The sequence below is a fragment of the Protomyctophum parallelum genome (genome assembly GCF_964188405.1).
Source record: "Protomyctophum parallelum genome assembly, chromosome: 15".
Lineage (NCBI taxonomy): Eukaryota > Metazoa > Chordata > Actinopteri > Myctophiformes > Myctophidae > Protomyctophum > Protomyctophum parallelum.
Genome location: NC_139710.1, coordinates 19,926,907 through 19,949,149, shown reverse-complemented (window position 1 = coordinate 19,949,149; position 22,243 = coordinate 19,926,907). Strand labels below are relative to the sequence as shown.

General features: G+C 42.6%; 1 protein-coding gene across 1 annotated transcript; it reads right to left on the bottom strand.

Moving 5' to 3' along the window:
• Nucleotides 1–29: 29 nt before the first annotated feature.
• LOC310872170 (tricarboxylate transport protein B, mitochondrial) lies at nt 30–21,692 on the bottom strand. Its single transcript, XM_083783890.1, has 9 exons — nt 21,297–21,692; nt 9,749–9,856; nt 8,472–8,571; nt 3,112–3,250; nt 2,643–2,727; nt 2,274–2,378; nt 1,802–1,917; nt 755–828; nt 30–201 (listed from the first exon to the last, which is right to left on the bottom strand). The coding sequence occupies exons 1-9, from the start codon at nt 21,406–21,408 to the stop codon at nt 87–89; spliced, it is 954 nt and encodes a 317-aa protein (XP_083640016.1). The 5' UTR covers nt 21,409–21,692; the 3' UTR covers nt 30–86.
• Between the last annotated feature and the right edge of the window lie 551 nt (nt 21,693–22,243).

Genomic DNA, 22,243 nt, shown 5'->3' with positions numbered 1-22,243 from the left:
CCACCCCACCCTAGAGGATATGGTGATGTTTACAGAGAGGAACACTGAACTGTGACAGAGGGCTGGGAGTCAGAGCTGACGGCATCTCATTCTGTCTTCCACACAGTATTCAGAGCCTTCACCACCTCCTCGTAGATGATGAAGACTATGGCCACATCCAAGCACACACGGCCCAGCCGAGGAACTGTTCCCTTATAGAAACTAGAGAGAGAGAGAGAAAAAGAGATGAGTAAAGAACTTTTCTGTATTCAATAATGACAGTATAACACCAGAAAATGGCTGAAATGATTTTATGAATCACTGACAGCTTACTTGTTGAAATGTCTATTTGTTATTCTCAGACTGTTATTTAGCGAATAGCGATTGACTTTAACTGATAGGCTATGATCATCATTTGCGTCATTACCAATGACATAATACTAAAGGATCTACTGTATAATGACCAGAAATGGAGCTGATATCACTGTCCAGAGATGTTTCATTTCGATTGGTTTCCAGTTTGCAAATGAGATTGGCTAGGGCTGGCTAAAGAGAGTACAACTGTAATAAGAGATTGTAAACTCATTTTTTTTTACTTCTAAAAAAAAAAAAGGTCCAGAATATAATGTTGACAGTGTTATTCATGCCAATTTGAAGACTTCCCACAGACTGCAACAAAATCAATGTGTACATTGGCAAAGAGGAGTAGAAGAGGCTTGCCATGTAAACCGATCTCCTGAAATAAAATGAAATGTAAATGAATGAATGTACTCACGCTGATAAGCCCTCGTGTTGCATTATTTTCACAGCACAGTCCCATGTACTCTTATATTTATGTGCCTGAAGACCCTTTAAAAAAGAGAGAATTCCATCAAATGTCATAGGTGGTAAGAGAAAGAAGCAATGAAATTTAAAGCTGCATTTTACAAAGTAGTCCACTTGCCAGAATGTGAACCCGGACATGTTTACACCAAGGTTTTATGCCTGGGCTAAAAACGGCCATAGCCGCCATCACAAATGTGATGATGTCAGCACATTTGGGCTATGTGGCTACGGCCATTGTTAGCCCAAGGAGTGTTTTTTGTGCAAAACTAATGCTTGGAATGGATTCAGCATCATGAAAACCCTATAAAAAAAATCTATAGGGACACCTTGAGGGCTTTGAATTATTGAATCCAACGTTCCCCCCCTGCTTAATACGCTAAACCCGCTATTTGTTTAATGTGTTTAATTCGCCGTTTTTTAATAATTAAAAAGAAAGATCGGATTTGTCGCGGACCTGGTGACGAGGCCGTCGCATTATGATGACGAACCCGGAAATCGAGCCATGCTCTTGGCTGCTAGAGCTTCTGGGAAAATGAGGCATGTTTTTCTCTTCAACAACAAACCATCTTGACTATTTTCCACAGGATTTTCGTGGATCAAAGTTGCAAATACTTCGGCGTATGCTCCAAAGGTAATAAGACAATCTAGGCAGCGTAGAATATTGGATTAAATAGCGGGGAACACGGGTTACGCAGTAGAACTGTTTTAATGGTATGGTCACATATTATACCAATTATGAAAATTGCTCAACACATGCAAGTTAGCATCTGTCTGTTTCTACCTGCTGGGGACCCATACTCAACATTTCTAACATAAAACTTTGGTGTACTCAACATGTCCGGGTTCACAATGGGGCTCTATGGGCTGGCAAGTAGACTAAAGCTCAAGATACTTTTTATCAAGAAAGATCTACTGTTGTACAGCTTCAAACAACTGGAGAAAAAGCTGTACCAACATTAGACAATAAAGACAAGACAATAAAAGGCGCTCTCTCTACCTGCATCCTCGTCTTGATGACATCCAGGGGAGTGTTTCCAAACACACTGGCAGCGCCGGCTATGGCTCCAAATGTTCCAGTCACTAAGGGGTTAATAGCTTTGTTGGGGTTATCGCCTGAGGGGAGAATACATGTAGATGTGAGGACACGCCATGGGTCATAAGTACTTTTTTGGGTGAACTACTCCTTTAACACTGATCCTGATGACATTTGAACCAGTCAGGCAGACATGGTGTTGTAAGAAAAGAGACAATCTGTTCATTGGTACAAGGCCAGTATTTCTAAACTCTGACCCTGGTTAACTCAGACTGCTGTAATTTTGTAAGTGACCACTAGAGGTCAGGACCGACAAGAAAATAACCTTTTCAATACAGTATATCATTCTGATGGAGTGTGTTGTATGTTTCAAATTACCGGTAAACATTGTAATATCCATCCTCAGGTGCTCACACACATAAACACACACACTTACCTTTGTACCAGTTCCTGAGAGACGTCATCACATAGAAACGGATGGCTTGATTAGAGCCTTGTTTGAGAACGGTGGCTGTGAGGCCCTGATATGTCCCTCTCAGACCTAGACCAATTGAGAAGGACCAAATGTTTAATTTCAGTTAAATCTGTTTAACCTGTAAAAGCAGTTTTGTTTTGTTTCTGTTGTATGTATTGTCAATTGTCCTAGTCGTTTCGTTTACATGTATGTTTGATTAAAATTCAATAAAAAGTTAATTGAAAATAAAAGAGAAGGACCAAATGTTTAGCTCCACTTGTACACATATCCACACACATTGCTATGAACTGTGAACTCTTAATGTGAACAGTAGATTTCACTGTGCTTTACCTTGGGTTTTGATTATCTCTCTGACTCCGTGGTAGAAACCCCTGTATTTGGGGTTGGTTGATGTCTGGTCGTGGATGAACTTGACCTTGGGGGATAAAACGAAGGACAAGATAATCCTTAAGTCCAAAATTTTGAAGGAGGAGAGCTTGTTACCAGTGAGATACCAGACCCACCAACATTTGATAGCATTCCTGTTTTGAAGTCTGCCTATCTGTCTCACAACAGGCTAAAAGAAACAAAACTGGACGTAGAAGGTTAAACTTGACTACATAGACTGCAAAATAAGTAATTCCAACAACAGGGTTGTGCAAAACCCTGGTCAAACAATAAGCAGGCACAAAAATCTAAAACAATTAGAGTAGAGTAGAATAAGCAGCAGCTTTTGAGGTTAAACGCCTGCATATAAACCTGCAGGTCAATACATATGACCACCATGCAGCTGGTAATAATAGTATACACAGTACTGTACCTTAACAGTTTCCATAGGGCACACCACTAGCACAGCCTCCATCACCCCAGCTCCAAGCCCACACAGCATGCCTTTGGTGCTGTCCAAACGACCATTCTCATCCCTTGCATAGTTACTGAGAGCCTCAAACACTCCAAACCTGACAAAGACAATGGTGACAACAGGGCATTAGTAGGGGATCGGACAGATTTTAATTTGTTCTTTGCTATCACGGTGGGAATGCACAAATGAATAAGAAATAGTAAATACATATTTTTCATTTCAGCTGGTCTTTAAATACATCTGTATAGATAGAGTATAGTAATACAATACAACTACCACATCGTCAGTGGTTGGAGGTATATAGAATATAGCTCTACAATTCTATTGAGACATTTAGATGCTGGTGTTGGATAAGATACCGCTACTGACCTACCTAATGTCAATAAACGTATTTGAAAGCACGGGTAGGACACCTAGTAATTTACAATGTCAATAAAGGGCCTGGGCCGTGGCTCAGTGGTCCAGGCACCATGGCTAGCAACCCAGTCCGGCAGTGTGCCCTGGGCTCGACTCCCGATCTCACCTTACTGCATGTCACCCCCCCATATCTTTTCCCATTTCCTGTCAGCCTACTGTCTATCCCTCCGTAAAAAAAATAAAAAAAGGTGAAAGCCACAAAAAACATCTTAAAAATAAATAAATAAATGATTTTTGAAGTAGAGGGCGCACCAGATTGAATGCTATTATGCATCTTTATCGTAGTTTGAACATCGTTGAGAAATCTCTGCATCAGGAGAGAGAGAAAACCGACATAAAACATAAGCATTTCCGCTTTAAGTAATAAATAATTATGACACTACTTATATAATACATGCGGGTTAAGGTAGTGGAATTGTAAAACGGCTTCTTCCAAATTAGTCTCATCTCAATGACCTTCATCAGGCCTGATGAAGAAACTTTGTTTTTATAAGAGATTAATACATGTGGAGAGTGTGGGCTCTACTGCCTCCATGATATTACACCAAATGCAATAAATAGTGACAAAGACAAAGTGTGAGCAAATGAAAGTGTGCCAAAGAGCAGGACATCATCACATTGCATGGAGTCAGCAGAAACAGGTTGGCAGGAAGGACTTTTTCAATAGGACGCACCACAGCATCCCATCCCATTACCCACTGCATAGAAAACTGCTTTGTTGTCACAGTAAAAAAAAAAAAAGTTAAATAAATTGGACCAGATCTTTGTGCATAATAAGGCAGCATCTTTCACTTGTGTCCTGCAACAGGCTTGTCCATTGTTAAAGTGGCCCAATAAAGTGCAGCGTGATAAACAAATCCCCAGCAACTGCTGCCATGGAAGCCAGCCCACGCAGTGCACCTCAAGAAGGAGAGAGAGAGTGCATCTGTGTGCGTGTGTGTGTGCGCGTGTATGTGTGTGTGCCTTTTAAGCATCACTGTAATCAGTCAGAATGCACTGTGTGCGTGTCCTTCACAAGAAAGGTTATTTATAGATGGAATTCAATTGTGGTGATGGAAGGAGTGAGTGCACGATATGGTTGGAGAGACGAGGAGAAGTCAACAGGAGAAAAACTGCAGACTGAAGACACTTGTTTTCCTGTGTGTGGAGTCTGGACCACTGTCCAACTGCCATGCTCATATTTCTTACACAATGTCTTTCATAAACAGTCAAACGGAACTGTAGCCTACAACACGTTGCAGATGCAATGCATTGTGTGCTTGCAGATCTGCTATTTTCGACACTAATACGACGGAGCATATATTAAGCAAATAAGCATTAGGACATAGAAAACTTGGTCAGAATTACTCCCAATGGTCCATTTCTACACTCTCAGTGTTAGTGTACAGTCAGGCAGCATGTTTATCGTTCAATCTCCATGTCATGGTCTCTATTTCAGTTTTTAGGACTGTTCATTAACATTCATTAACAGGTATGGTCTCTGTTTATTTGAAGGCACCCTGCAATTAGACAGCCACAACTCCCACTGTCAGGCAGAAACAAACTGCCATTGTTCTGTAAAGCACTTTGAGCTGCATTTCATGTCATGAAAGGTGCTATACAAATAAAGTTTTATTATTATTATTATTATTATTAAACCTTTTAGCGGCACAACCCCCTGATTCCACACGAAAACTTTAGAAACAACCCACGAAATATCCCAAATAATACTTTGCTATTTCACGTACTCTACTTAGTATGACTTAGTTGAAGTGCGATGAGGAGGCATCGCACGTCATCGCAAACAAATACTGCTCATTAAAAAGACAGCGGCGAGAAAACATGCTGCCGTCAGGCTCTGGTCATCACGGAGACCATGGAAAACTGAACGGAACTCCATTAGGCCTCTTTCTTTTACATGCTTATTTGAGAAGGAGACAGTGAAGGAAAGATGGTAATAAGAGAAGTAGAGAATTGGCCTTTGTTCGTTCGTGTAGGGCTACACAGGCAATTTGGACATCAATCGTCCAGTTCAATTAGGCCGCTGACTCCATGTGGTGACTTGAAGATTGGGCATTCATCGATGATGTGTTCAACAGTCTGTGGTTTTCCGCATTCGCAGAGATCAGTGGCAAGAAATGCGTGGCGCACACTCCAATCATGGGCAGGTAGAGTTCGGTCTTAGCTACTCCAGAGAGAAGTCTGTTGAGGTTGACCCAGGCATTCCGAATTGGGAAGACAATACAATCCTAACCTCAAAACTAACCACATTTCGGTATCGGCCAATATTTGCCGTTATCAATATTGGTATCGGCAAATAAAACTGACATTAACCAATGGCAGTAGCCGATATTTATCTGTGGTTGATAAACATACATTTTGCGTTGGCTGTTGGCGTGTTGGTTAGCTACACTGCTGCAGCCTACCAAGCTGTACTGTACAGTCTGAACATTTATTTTTTGTATTGAAGATGTATTTGTTTCCCTGGCACAAAAGGGGGAAATAAAAACAACAAAAACGAAATGAACTTATATATCGGTCAATCATTTCCACATCAGTCCAAGAGGAGGACAAAGAGGATCATATGAGTTTGGAAAGACAGGATAGGGTGTAAATAGAGAGTGTGAGTGAAAGAAAGAAAGAAAGAAAGAAAGAAAAAAAGGTTGTGAGCTTCATTTTATAGCTAAGTATAAATCAGTCTATTGGATATAAAGGCTCCTTTATGTGTCCCACTTCTGACTCCTCAATAACATCCCCTCTCCTTCAAACATCCACAATCTGACCGCATGGTGCTGTATAGCCACACACACGCACAGCACACCAGCACACACGCACGCACAGGCAATCAGTTAATGGGATGGGGAAAGGGGAGGACAAAAAGAGTGGACGAAAGATGGGGGTGGGGAACATGAGTGGTGCCAGGCACCCATGACCAACAAACTAGAGTACAGTCCCCCCCCCCCCGCCCCCCCCCCCCTACGCCTAGAAGAATACAGTTTGTCATATTGACTCTGTAAGATCGAAACGTCATTTCTTGTACGAGCACCTGAATGAAACAGACTTAAACTGTCCGAGCTGCCGAGTTGTGTCTATCCCTTGTTCTGAATCCCTGCTCCTGTGACGCAGCCGTATTAGGCTGAGGCGCGCTGTGTAGCCTTTTGTTCGATAGGTAAAATACATTGTGTCTGTGAGCTTGTAGTCGTAGATATGCTAGTTTTGCTGAACGTTAACCCCAGAATATGGCAGCTACTAGGGTTCATGTGGTACAGGTATCTAATGCCTAAAATAATTTAGTAAGATGAAATGTAAAATAATATTAATCATTCATAGACTTGGTGTAGAATGAATTATGCATTTAGACCACATTTACACGATTTAAAAGGTGATCTGTTCCTGGATATCTTATCTGAATGAGTAAAAAATGCATGTCGAGGAAATAGTATCGCTGCAAATAGTATCTAGTCACAATCACATCTGCCAGACGGCCAGACCAGATGTGGAGTTACTCTTGCTCACACTGTAATCAGACCTCAATCAAAGTCAGCCAGGTGCATTAATTGTCGGGATTATACTGTATATCCAAATCACATTTGAATGCAATGTATATATGGGGTCTTTGACCATGCCAATAGGGCTACAATTACTCTAGATTGTTTTTTCTTAGCAAACAATAATAATTATGTTTTTGTATACATCACATGATGTTTTATATCATACATTATTTCAGAAATGTAGAAATTAGCCCATATACAAGGTCACGCGTTGCATTATAAACTTAAATATCAGTTATTCTCACAAATGTTCTACTTTGAAAATAAATACATAATGCTAATTAATTTCCCCCCAAAGAATTGATTATTTGATTTAAATCGTTTACTTCGATTAAATGTTGCACCCCTACTCTTATGATCTTGGTAGCTTGCACCCATATGCTGGAACGGCAAGCTATCTGCCATGGTGACGGGGAAAGACTGAGGAGTACAAAAATGGAGGCAGCAAGACGGTAAAGAGAAAAAACAGGAATGATAGGAAGGATACAGGACTCTCCATATAGCAACGCTATCTACTCTACCCCAATACGGTGGTCTATTCTTTTTTACTCAAGAATTGCGTTAAAGATATAAACATACACACAAGCCCCTCCTTCATGCATGTTAGCTGTCAGCTGCAGACCAATGACGTGGACAAGGCTTAAGGTCAACAACTCTGTATGTGCCTCTGTCACTTCTTCAGTAGCCTCGGAAACCCAGACGTTTTATTTCCTACATTTTCAGTGACACACACATGCGCACGCACGTGCACGCACACACACACACAGTATAGTATACACACAAGTCCTCCTCTTTGTGTCTCTTGTCTGAGGTTGAGTGGCAGCTCTGCTCCGCCTGGCTAGGCCTGTCGCTCCACTCAACCCGTTAGCACAACAATCACACACATCACACACACACACACACACACACACACACACACACACACACACACACACACACAGGCAGCAAAACAAAACAAACGGAAAGAGTCCAAGAAAACCTTTCATAATTGGAGAACGGAGACTCTGGCAATAAAATGCATCAAGTGTATGTGCGGCTTGTGCGCGTGTGTTACTGTACTGTGTGGGTGCGTGAGAGACAGAGCCTGGCGCATGTGTGTCTATGGCTGCGTGCGAGAACGTGCGCGCTGAGTCTGGGGATAAATGTCAGAGCTGTGAAAGAATAACACAATTACCCAGAAGGGGTAGGCTGGCATTTATGCCGTACATTGTGGGTAATGGACTAGAATAATTGGAGTTGGGAGATCCAGGTAGACACACTGAGCTGAGAACACTCACTCTATTTAAGCTTTTACTGCTTACAAACTGTGTGTGTGTGTGTGTGTGTGTGTGTGTGTGTGTGTGTGTGTGTGTGTGTGTGTGCGTTACATACCTGACAGCTGATTTGGGTATGGATCCATACACCAGTGAGCTCAGTCCTCTGTACAGGCCTCTGACGCCATGACCCTTGACCGTCTGCTTCACACAGTCACCTAGACAACAGACATATTATCATATCATCGCTGTCGAAAATACCGTAACCTGTGTTCCAATGGATCCAATGTAGTTATTATTACAGTAAGTCACAAAAGCTCTCATTAATACTTTTCATCAAATATTCATAAACCCTACAGGCAGACTTTCATCCTGGTGTCCCTAATTTGGGCACGTCATTATGGGCACATTTTTGAGTGGTGCAACCACTCCTACAAGCAGCAATGTCCGTGTACCTGTGTGTGTATGTACCTGTGTGTGTACCTGTTTGTTTGTATGTATGAAGTGAGCACGAGTATGTGACTTAATAATAGCAGTAGGGGGCGCCAGAAACAGTGAGAGGGGTAGTAGCAGCAATGTCCGTGTACCTGTGTGTGTGTGTGTGTGTGTGTGTGTGTGTGTGTGTGTGTGTGTGTGTGTGTGTGTGTGTGTGTGTGTGTACCTGTTTGTATGTATAAGTGAGCACGAGTATGTGACTTAATAATAGCAGTAGGGGGCGCCAGAAACAGTGAGAGGGGTAGTGCTGTGTCTCTAATGAGAGAGAGTGAGAGAGAGAGAGAGAGAGAGAGGGGGGGGGGGGGGAATTGCACCACTCAGTTCACACGTGTGTGATTTTTTAACAAAGACAAACAAACCAATACAACATGGACACACAACAACAAGCATCTTAAAAGGCTCTGGTCCAATGATCCATGTTCTGCTGGCTAACCAGATAGAGGAGAGGAGGACCACAGAGAGGAGAAAGCAACAGCTGTCTGTTGCCTAATTAGGACGGTATCTCCATCCGGGAGTAACAGCCTGTGTGTGTGTGTGTGTGTGTGTGTGTGTGTGTGTGTGTGTGTGTGTGTGTGTGTGTGTGTGTGTGTGTGTGTGTGTGTGTGTGTGCATGCGTGCACATGTTGGTCTGATCTCAGTCATATAAACAAGACAAACATGGAGGGTGACAGCCTGTCAGAATGCATGATGTGCCAGGAGATGATAGGTAATGAGATGAATGTGAGTTCCTGAGAGACATAGAACGAACAGACAGACAGACAGACAGACAGACAGACAGACAGACAGACAGACAGACAGACAGACAGACAGACAGACAGACAGACAGACAGACAGACAGACAGACAGACAGACAGACAGACAGACAGACAGACAGACAGACACTGATGCTCTAGTACTTACTAACTCCCCTGTATTTGGGCTGGTTGGCCTTCTCGTCCAGCTGTAACTGGGTCTTGACGTACTCTGTGGGGAAGGTGATGCAGATCTCGATGCCACCTGCAAGGCCGCCTGGGAGAAGCACAGGGCAACAAATCAAATCTTTGTCAGCGGCTGACCAGGATCCATTGATGTGATGTGTAATGATTTCAACAACAAAAAAAGGCCTAAATCAAAACCCATCCAATATGAGCATTTACATTTTTGCGGGGGAAACAATAGGCTATAATATGATCTTGTCATCTTTTCAGACTGGAGGTCTGAGTCAACGTTAATGTACTTTATCAACTTGAATCTCAAGGAGGTGCCATTGCATCGTGGATCATTAAAACGACTGCACTAATGGCTATCTCCATAAACGTTAAAACATTGCTGCGGTGAGAGGAATAGTAATGGGCCGGGCGGAGATGAATCAAGAACACGGCCAGAGATCAACTAGACAGCGCGACTGCACTGGCTTTGTGAAATACTATATTCAGAGGAGTAGGCAAATATAGAGAGAAAAGACGGATGCTGTGAGTTCTTAACTGTTACTGCAGCTTCTTTTCAACCATACAATTATCCTGTGATTAAAGTAGCAAAAATATGTTGGATGAATGATGTTGGTGTGTATTATGTCTTAAAAAACAACACCCCAGTGCAGAAATACACTAGCGGCGGATAAGTATCTCAGTAAACAGTAAATTCCTTAGTTCATTTACCTCTGAGAGAGTGTACAAATGGAACAAAGGAAGGGTCCCTTTGGTTCCATTTTGTACACTCTTGGTCGAAGCTAAATTAACACACAGCATTTATCATCACAGAAGCCACACTACACATAATAGGGATGAGTCACGACGAGTGAGGGTGGAGTCTGGGGAGAGGAGACAGGACGACAGAATGGTCCTTAATTAAATTATGTGCTCTGCCCTCGGGGAGGCGCTCCATTACCCAGGCCAAAACGCTTCCATTAGCTCAATGACATACGCACACGGCAAGATGCCATGTAGTAACGTGCTCGCACGCACGCGCACACACACACACACACACACACACACACACAGGCACTTAGAGCCCTGAATGATGACCAAACTGGCAGGTCAAACACTTGCATCTCTAAACACCACTTTTTACAGAGCACACACAGCTCTATTTTTAGCTTTATTGTCCTTTTTGGACCCCCTGCATATGTTGTACTTTGAACATAACTCTTCTTGCACTATCTATATATTATTCACTATCTGGATGCTGTACACTGGTTGCTACACTATTCTCCACATTCTAACCAGTGTCTTTTTCTAACCAGTATTTTATACCCAGCAGTGATGCTGATAGGGTGCATTTTGCATCTCAAAACGCAGATTATTGATAATGTACCCATCCGTGGACCTTTCTGGGGGTCCCATGGACGCACTACTGTACTAAGCACTATACTGTAATTTGGTGCTATTTAATTTACTTTATGTTTGCATATACTTTGCACTGTTGTTTGCATAACTCTTTAGAAGATTTACAATTGTTTTTATTCATTTCAGATATATTTTATATATGAATATAACCATGTTATAACCATACTAGATGAAGTGGGAGTTAAATGCTGCAATTTGTAAAAAATAACAAAATATGACTTCTAACGTCGTTGAAGCGGGACTGTCCATGGTACCTGTAAAGTTGGCCGAGTGCCAAGGCTCCAAAAAGTGACAGAATCCAGCAATACCATTTAGAGATTTATTTTTCCCCGCTGCAGCAGTATTTACAGTGGAAGGCCTAACAAACAAAAAAACACTGAAGACTAAACTCACAAAAAGACAGATGAAATTTTGCTTGAAAGCAAATTAGGAAACAAAAACCAAGAACGTAAGAAACTGTATTAGGCTATAAACCCTTCCAAAGCAGCTCTCCCTGGGTGTTACCTGCTTGTTGCCCAAGCCACTACTGAACCTCAGCATCCTGCAGCCTCACTTTTATACTAGGTGAGACCATACCAAGAACACAGAATTAATTGGTAACCACTTAACTCAAATAAGGCAAACCATGGCCCATGAGTTGATTTACACAATTATATACGGTTTTACTAAACCTATTCCAAATACATTTCAGGCACCAAATCATTGACATAAGAGAACATATAACACAAGAGCTCTTGAAACATAATACACCCCCCTCCTGCTCTATAGCACTTGGTACCTTCCCACACTCAATCAAGAGGATCACCAGTACTGCAGGAGGGCCAGGTGCCACACAATCATTAAACACAATACCCAATCAACAGGAATGCTGTTAAAACCCATGCACCATCTTTGTACAAATAATAAAATAAGAACAACATGCAACACTTATGTCCAGTCACACAGTCCTCCAAGCCGGCTTGCTGTTAAATGGAAGCAGCTGTTTAGTAGTATATGCCCGTTTGTTCCTCTTTAGTCTATAGGGCACGGGCTGCCCCGTGACAGTACCCATCAAAAGACCACCGCTGGGTCCTGGGACCCATTACAGTGAAAACTAATTTACATCACTGACCCAGTATATATATAATATACTTATACTTATACGAGTGAGTGACAAATATACCCATTTGAATCTTTAAATCTTTACACATATGAAAGCCTCCCATTTAACACCCTCAACGGGTTCCATTTTGGAATACAGTTGATCAATGTGGTTGTGTTCCAAGCCTGCATAGGGCTATTTCATTAGACTCTGTGACTTGGCACAGTGTCCATCAGCCAATATACTGTACCATAACACGAGTCAATCTCTCTGACACTTCACTCAGGCTAGCAGCTATATTTAACCAATGACTTACACTGTACAGAATACAGATAAGGTGGTACTTTTACATGGTTGTGAATCAACCAACGAAGCATGCACGGCTCATAAGCAATGTGAGGCCTGAGATAAAGTAATATTGTTTTCAATGCAATTGTAGAAAGCTGAGTCATGGGCCTCACTCTATCTCTCGCACGCACGCGGCACGCACACGCATGCACACACACACACACACACACACACGCACACACACACGCACACACACACGCTACGTGTGCGCAGTGCCACGCACGCAAGCAAGCACACAAACTTTGTTCTAACCCCAGTCATTCCACTAATCCCAGTGGAGTAATAAGTAAATGTTACCCGGCCGTGACTAGGGCAGATCACATGGGCTTTACAACACTACACATTCAAACCACACTGATCCCAGCTCTGTGGGTCAGTGTGTCTCAGGCAGGCAGCGTGGTACAATGCGTCTCATTTATCTCCCTCAGCTGAGACAGCAATGCATCTGAAACATTGCTGCCTGCGGAGGCCAAGCAGTGGTCCGCTAAGCACTGTGCTATAGCTACATGGGAAGACAGGGCTCAGGATCAATCCTCATTAGATGCACAACACTGAGTAGGCTCCTACTGTCTTCCAGTACATTACAAATGAACGCACTCACGCATGCACGCACGCACGCACGCACACACACACACACACACACACACACACACACACACACCTTTAGAGATGGATTCCAGTAAAGGACCCAAAGACGGATAAGATACGAGAGAAAATGACCATTCATCTTCATCCACACAGAGGTGCTCTCCACTGCTACTTATATCCCCACACTGGCCCCTGCATCTCTCCTCATCTCCAACCAATCACAGCGTGTCACAAAATCAATGCATTCACATGTGTTTTTTGGCACTTGGTATTACGCGCAGATCGCAAAAAACGGAATTGTCATTGCTGGGGGATATTAGCCCATTTTAGGCGGGAACCCCTTTTAGTGTTAGCATTATGTTATGCTTTAGCTATTGAAAAATAGCAGATCTAAAAGCTCATGAGCTTGTAGGTCTGCTATTTTTTAAAAATCGAAGAACGACTGACATAGAAACATAGCTTTTTCAGAAATCCTTCAGGATGTAGAAGACATTTTTAGAATCTGATCTCAGGTCAGAATGGGTTAAAGTGGGCCCGAGGCAGCAATCAAATACAGTGTTATTACTGTCGAATCGAAGTCTGCTGCGTGACGATGGCACACAGACGAGCCTTCCTTACTAAGCGGTTCAAAAGGAAGAAAGTGTCTCCTTTTCTAATTCAGTCGGAAAGACAGACGTAGAGACCAGTTTAATGTGCTGCAAAGACACCCATGTGTCGCTGCACGCTAGTCTCTCCTCTGGCCACTCCAGATTTATAGTTTAATCAACAGCTCCCACACTTCCCAGCTGGGTTGTGACTGGATCAGGGGATCCAGTCACAGCCACTCAGTTTGCATGTGTGCACACGCACGCACAGACACACGCACGCACGCAGTTCAGGGAAAATCAGGGAATCTTTGTATACAGTAAGTGACAGAGGGTAGGGAAAGGTAAACTGGCAGAGCTACAGAGACGAAACATGTTCTAATGAGCATCTGCTCTCAGGGAAGAAACATCCAATTAATTTGTTTATTAGTTGTCTCCACCAGGCCGAAGGCATGGGGAGAGAGTATGTTTTGCACTTGTCCCTGTGTGTCCGTCCGTCCGTTACCAGCTAATCTTCGGCACCGTTAACCCAGTCGATGCCAAATTTTGCACACACTCCCTGGAACCTCTGCCCCAAATTTTCCAGAACAGCTTGTTATAGCACCACCACAAACTTTTGGATATTACTCCTCCAGATTCTGTCCAAAAATCGTTACACACTATCTCTATAGCCATGTGTTCAAGCTGGATCTGTCCGATATTTCATAGCCTAATTGGCTAACATTGGCTTTCAAAGTTAGCAGGATTGGCCTGTTTTGAACAAAAAGCCTCAAATCATGAACGCAGCGTGCAATTCACGTAAAATCTTTCACAGACTTTCCTACTAGGCTGAGGAATACATCCCACCTTTTCACATTGGCCTGTTATAGTGCCACCAACAGGTGGATTTTTGCAAAACACATTTTTGGAACAAAATGCCTCAAATCATCCAATTGCCATCCAAGGCGTAAGAAGAAATGGCACCCTTTTCACATTGGCCTATTATAGCGCCACAACCTGGCCTGCCCTGGTGGAGACCTGTGCCCCGAGGGGCACTTTATCTAGTTACAACTGTATTTGGAAGCTTATTCAGTGAAATCCTCAGATGGTGATTTTTTTTTATTTATTAAGAAATCTACTTTCTGTGTCTGAAATGGCCAACATAATGCAGTTAATCAGGTGTCTCTGTCTCATAGTCTGTCAGACCCATTAGAGAGTACATAAAATCTCTGTGCCTCCATTGTTGTTTGATGCTGAAGTTAACTTCCAACACTGGATATTTAAAATTATGTATATATAATGTGTATGGATATGTAATGTATATATATAAATGTGTGTGTGTGTGTGTGTGTGTGTGTGTGTGTGTGTGTGTGTGTGTGTGTGTGTGTGTGTGTGTGTGTGTGTGTGTGTGTGTGTGTGTGTTTGTTTGAGTGTGCGTGCGTGTGTGTGTGCCTGCCTACTGCATGTCCACTTTATTGATTTCAACATAACAAAATGTGTAAAAACAGTACATAAGGGTATTATGGTCTGCTGCCAAACGTTCCTTTTGGAAATAATGAATAATAATTAACTTCCTTCTTCCAGAATTAAACTTGGGATCTGAAAAAAAAATCACTTAACGAAAGAATTGCAACCGTGTATGCATGCCAGCAAATTAATACGCAGTTTCTTTAATTGAATGTATCCATTATTCATCTGAATGTTCCTTATTTAGACGATTAGCTCTTTTTCGACACAGAGAGAGAGAGACATTTTCTCTGGAGAGAGAAGGATACTGCCGAAAACTGGAGCAGGAGATGACGTGATTAATACATCCATATCGACAATCCAAATGAGAAATGATAGCCAGAGGACTACTGTACATCAAACATGAGGTAGTACTATTAATAGAGACTTAATATTTATGTTTGCCTTGCACAAAAAGATCAAAGGAATTATTCATCTGTCGTCTGGCCTTTCAGGGGCATTTGCTGTCCAAAACACTGTTTCCTGATGCTGCTGCACTAATTTCTAATTACATCAGGGATGTCAATTAATTTTACATGGACACTGGTTCTATCTGCTTAGTGCCACTGCTTATTACCCTCCGGTATGCAAACTACATGTGCTAGTGATGGCATTCATTATTTGCAGATTGATTTGAAACGTGTAAAGTAATAAATAATAAATAATTCGAGTCATGTAATAGTTTTTAGACGTATGACAACGTTAAAGGAGAATTCCGGACCAACAGTTTTAATCTGATTGAATTTTATCCAAGAGTGAGTGGTAGAGGTGGAAAACTCCATTTCCAGCCCACCGCGACCATACGCAAGCCAGGGCTTAATTTTTGTAGACATCTGTCTTTCATAATGACTAGTTACACTCCAGAGTCCTTTGTCCCAAATGGGCTGCCGTAAAAAGGCGAACTGCCGTTAAACCCTTTGCACATGCTCAGAGCTGTGGTGCACTTAAGCTATCTATACTGTAACTAGAGCGCTACAGCATTATGTGATGTTTAACCTCTACCACTTGTTCTTGGATAATAATAACATCAGATTAAGGTAAGAAAATGGTTAGTCTGGAATTCTCCTTTAATACCACCCCAGGTAAATCCTGATCTCATTTCTGAGATAGCAGCATACTGTTCTAACAACATAAAACCAGATTACAGATTACAAATAGCATAAAACAAACTTTCAAAGATAGTTCCTATAGCAGACATATGGTAGAAGCTCACAATAACCAAATTCAAGAAAACAAAAGAGGAATCTGCCACCAAAACATTCACAGAATGTGGCTTATCTGGCCACACGTTTCAATTTCAATGTTAACGGGTGTGATGTGTCCCACAACGTGACATGTTACATTTCACAGTTTCATATTTCAGTTTGAATGTTTGCGGGTGTGAATTGTTACGTTTTGGGTCACACCGTTTGTCTTGGGTTACGTCATAGACGTGACATGCCCTTATATGGAGGCTGCTTCAAAATTCACCACTTACTTCACACGGGTGTGATTTTTTAAGAACTAGAGGAGATCAGCTCATCTGCCTGCAGGTTATTCCAAGCTGCAGGGGTAGCGCATACTGAGCTCAGTTTGAGGCGAGCCTCTTACTGTCCGACAGGACAGATACAAACAATACTTAGGACTACTTATTTTGTGGTAAGAAACGTAAGACGGAATTAGATGGACTTTACTACTATTAAAATATGTGCCAATGAGTGAGTCTACGCAAGGCCAATGAAGACCCCCCTATTCTGGTGCAGCGGTGAGAGCTTTAGGCGTTTGCTTTGCTTAATGTTTTGTGTAAAGCAAAATGTGCTATACAAAATGAACTTTAACTGTAATGATATATGACCCTAGCTGCCTAACTCAGTGGCGAAACACTTATCTGCATAAGCATATTGAATTGATAAGATAACCATGATATGATGACTGTCCACTGCTGTATCAGAGGGACTGACTGTATGACTATGTGACTGTCCACTGCTGTATCAGAGGGACTGACTGTATGTGCGAAATGATATGAGTTCCTGCTCATTCTGATCTTATCTTATGTTTCCATATCTGCTAGGGACGCCATACTGTTCTTACTGTATATATTTCTCTGTGGCTGTAATAAACTTTAGAATGTAATGTACATGTGTAATACGTCGTTGTGTTGGTATAATTATGTTCTCTGCGCCTGCAAACTAGGCGGATCCTCACCCACCACCCCTTGATTTACTAGTAACTACACAGTACAATTCTTAATTTAACTTACTCTCTGAGTTACAAATGTATAAATGAACACTGAGGATTTTACTGTGTGCTGCCCACTGTGGTATTAAATGTGTAAGCCCCACTATTAAATTAAACTGCAGTAAGTTTGATTATATAGGGGCCGGGCCACCATAGATAGACAGTTAGACACATGTTACAGTTACACTGTTGTGCCAACAGCTCACTGACAACATGAGTATTGGAATGGAGGTGTGGGGCCATGCTAACTTGCTAAGTGAGCAGAGGTTTGAGAGAGAGAGAGTTGATGTCTGGTACAGTGCCATGTAGTGTGGTGTGTATAAAGGCAAATACAGTGAGCCAACAGGGAGTAAGTGCACACACTGACAAGCCACCCGCAACTGAAAGGAGACGCAGAAAATGTAACTGACTGCCTGAGGCTGGACGGAGAGAGAGAGAGAGAGAGAGAGAGAGAGAGAGGGGGTAGATGCTCTCTCTATCGCTTGCCCCCCCTCCCTCCCCTCTCTGAGGCCCTTTCTGTGACCCACCTTTCTCTCTCTCTCTCTCTCTCTCTCTCTATCTCTCTCTCATGAACAGGCAGGCTTATACACAATACATAAAGGGCCGACACAACAGTGAAGGAATGCACAAATACAAGCATGCAGAAAATCAGGACCAGAGCCCGTTAACCCCCCTCCACCCCCCTCAGGGGATATGCATAAGAGCTGTCCCCGTCTCCACGTTAAACTGACAAAAATTTAGTGTTACAACTTTGTAACAACTTCAAACTGAATTAAAAGTAAAATGAATAGCAAGATTACCGTCTAGCTAGTGCCTATAGCAGACATATGGTAGAAGCTCACAATAACCAAATTAAAAAAGGCATTTCTGAAACTATTCACAAAATGTGGCTTATTTGGCTTTCACGTTTCAGTTTCAATGTTAACTGCTATGATTTGTCCCAAAACGTGACGTTTCATTTCATAGTTCCACATGTCAGTTTCAATGTTTGTGGGTGTGAATTCTTGAGACCGTATTGTCAAAAGAATCCTATAGGATTGTTGATAAAAACTGGTCCTCCTGCCATCACGTGCTTTTCAAAGAAATGTCTGACCTCTCTCCTCCATTAAGGGTAGGTCTCCCCAGTGCTTGCTGTCTGCTCAGTGCTCACAGCCTTTGGGTACAGATAGGAGTTTGACTTGAGACTACCCTGCCTTTTGCCTTTTTGTTAAGATATTTGTTACTTTTCTTCTCACATCTCTCACTCCAATATGGCATAAGTGTCCTTCCACAGCCCTTTAGTTCCAACTTCCACCAGCTTTTAGTAAGAACATACATAATAATGATGTCCTAGACCACAGCACAATAGGATACATACTGTACCAGGATATGTACTTAAGGTGTGAAATATTAGAAACAATGGGGTGGGGTATAGAGGGAAGTAACAAATTACAAGTACGCCATTACAAACACATAGCAACCAGCATCCATTAAAGCTTGACAAATAGGTCCACCATCACACACACAAACAAACATACATCACACACAGACTCACACACGCACCAAACGATGCTGCCAAATATAAGAGATAAATGGAAGGCAGCATCAGAGCACTACGAGAGATGTCGGTCTGAGTGTTGTTAGGATTTATGGGCGGCCAGACTGTGTCTGCAGGAGTCTTGTACACTGGCACAGTAAACACCTGGCTGAGCGTCTGATGGCCAGCACCTCAGGGCAGATACTAAAGGCCAGTTGTACCTCATTGCCCCGATAGCTGACTCATCTGAGGAGAGCTCAGGCCCAAAGGCCATTCTAGATGTACCTTCTTTGAATGTGAATATGCACACGCACACACACGCACACAGACACAAAGACACACACACACACACAGACACAAAGACACACACACACACACACACACACACACACACACACACACACACACACACACACACACACACACACACACACACACACACACACACACACACACACACACACACACACACACACACACACACACAAAATAACCTCTAGGAGCCTGTCAATACTTCCTTACGGCAGTAAGTTGGGGTTAAGGTAGTAGAGCCAAGCAGGATGACAGCAATAATGCAGTTGTTGCAAAACAGGACAGACCAGTGGCTGAGTGAGAGCCAGGGAGAGGGGGAGAGAAAGAGGGACAGACAGACAGAGAGAGTGAGAGTGAGAGAGAGAGAAATTGCAGAACAGTTTCTGTGAATCTGGTTGGGTGTGACAGGGGGAGGGGGTTGAGGTCACACCATGGTGGCTCCATGTCTCTTACTCTCTTATCAGTGGCTGAGTTGATAGAAGGACATGAGGTGGTTGATGACAACATCTACCTTATATTTTGAACTGTCCTTGGTTCCTTAAATGAATCTTTTTCATAATATTGCTTGATGCACCGTTTCTCTGAGCTACAGTGCTATTGTACAATGGCTTTCAGGGGCCACTGCTTGAGTCTGACACGGCTGAAAAGACCCATGCTGTCAATTTACTGCCACAATAGCTGTCAATTAATTTAAGAGCAGCCCTGAGAAACCCTAACACCAATTAGTCCCCGGAGGACCCTTATTTAAACAAGTCTTAGTGATTTTCCTGGTTTTATCCTCTTAGCAGATATTGTATTGTATTGATTGACCTGTACTTTCCTTGAACTGTACACATTCTGCAAACATTTTCAGTCAATCAAACCTGCTGAACATGTGATGTGTTGTGACCAGTGACCACGCCAGAGCCAGAGCCTGGTGGGGTGGAATGTCAAGGCCAAGAGTTCCGGGAGCTCAGCAGGGATAAGCCACTAAATCACAGAACCAAAATGATGCCCCTGTGCCCGAGTATCCTTTGGGCATCACACCAACGGACCAACCTAATGGTATTATGTAAAACTGCACCACCGTGGGTGATCTTTAGACCATATCAATGCAGCTCTATGGTCTTCACCATGGCAGTTTGAGGCTACAGCAGTGCCTGCATGCAGGGAGAGATTGAGAGATGAAGTAATTAAGGAACAAGAAACGCAGTCCCTTCTTTGGCAGGGCTAGCCTGCCTATATGCTGCACAGCTCATACTGTATATCCATAGGGACTATACAGTATATGACAACACAACATGTTGTCAATTCAGGTGAAATTAAAGCAGTAGGCACTGAGGTAGTGTGATTCCTGTGTTGTACATAATGTAATACCAGTGGCTGCAGTTTAATTTTGGTCCCTCATTTCCAAATCCATGTGTCCTGTTCATTCAATGTGTTCAACCTGCACCTCATGTTTAACTCTAATTCGATGCTTGTTGCCATCACGACCCAAAGTGGAGACTGAATCATATTTGACACAGAAAAAAAAGCCCATAAAAGCTTAGACTAAATGTAAGCCCAAGCCCAGCCAGCTGTATAAAATACAGAAATCTAACCCCCATTCGGAGTTGTGCTTCTTTGTGTTCCTAAACTTCTATAACTTGCAAGAACTGTGGGGCAGGCTATGGTAAATACTACTTACTAGAATAAAACAGAAATCAGAAGTGATTTAGTGTAGTTCTTTGGGAATCCAAGTGAGATATAAAAACAAAACAGTTTTTCCCCTTCTTTTAGAGCGTCATCGTCCAACAACACCCACAACAGTGACACAAACCACCATGTCTGCAGACTGCATGCATACTACCTGTAGGCTATAACCTAAACCCAATGCACACACAACGAAAGCAAAAATAGGCTACGTTCTTTGTTAGATAATATCCATCCTTGTAGTTGTAATGTGTTGTTTATAAGGTGTACATGTAGCCTACAAAAAGTACAACTTCCTTGTCCGCGTGACAAATAAACTTACCTGCCAAAATAGCCTTTCCCGGGTGAGTTAATTTCGCTTTTCCTCCCGGAGCTGCAGCCGCTAGACATCGCGGTCTGTGAAAGGGGCTGGTGAATGTGCTACGTCCTTGCATTTTAACTCAAAACTAGACTAAGACTAACTAACACAAAACCGGGTGTTTTAAAGTCGACTTTTAAGTCAATTTCACAAAAAGACCACACCGCGCAACAAATGAAAGACACTTGAATTGGTCAGCTGTCCGGTCAGATGTTGATCACCCACACTGAGTACTGACGTGTCCGGATAGTTTAGTAGACTGATGTGAATCTACAGCCAGCCAGTTTTAAAGCTGGATGTTCAACTACAGCAGCCAGCCAGGAGTCCAGGATAGAGTGAGAGCGCGAAGTACAGCTGGAGAGAGAGGTTCAACTACAGCTGGAGTAGAGAGAGAGGAGACTGGTCACTATTGTTGCACACCAGGATAAGGGCGGGGCGCAGTCTCTATATCGCTGTCGCCCTGTGGCCTCTACCAACCAAACGAAACCCTCTTCGGCAAGCTGACTAGTGTGTAGCGCAGCTAGCGCTATCAATGAAAACAAAATTAAATCAGAACATTTTATTTTTTAAAGATTTGTTCTGGGCTTTTCTGCCTTTTTTTATAGTATTATATCAAGTGTCAAGTGAAGATAGACAGCCTCAGCCTGGAAAGAGGGAGAGAGAGAAGGGGAGACGCACGTAGAAATAAAGGTCGTCATGAACGGGACTCGAACACGCGGTCACCAAAGCCTAAATGTGGCATGCGCCTGTACCACTTGGCCAGCGGGCGCCCTTATCAGAACATTTTCTTGTAATTACTTTATTATATTATTATTTTTTAGCAACCAACCACACCCTTGGAGATATCTTGAAAAAAGCAGCAGACTCTCACAAAGGTGATCCATCAATTTAACTGCAAAGTAGGTTACCAT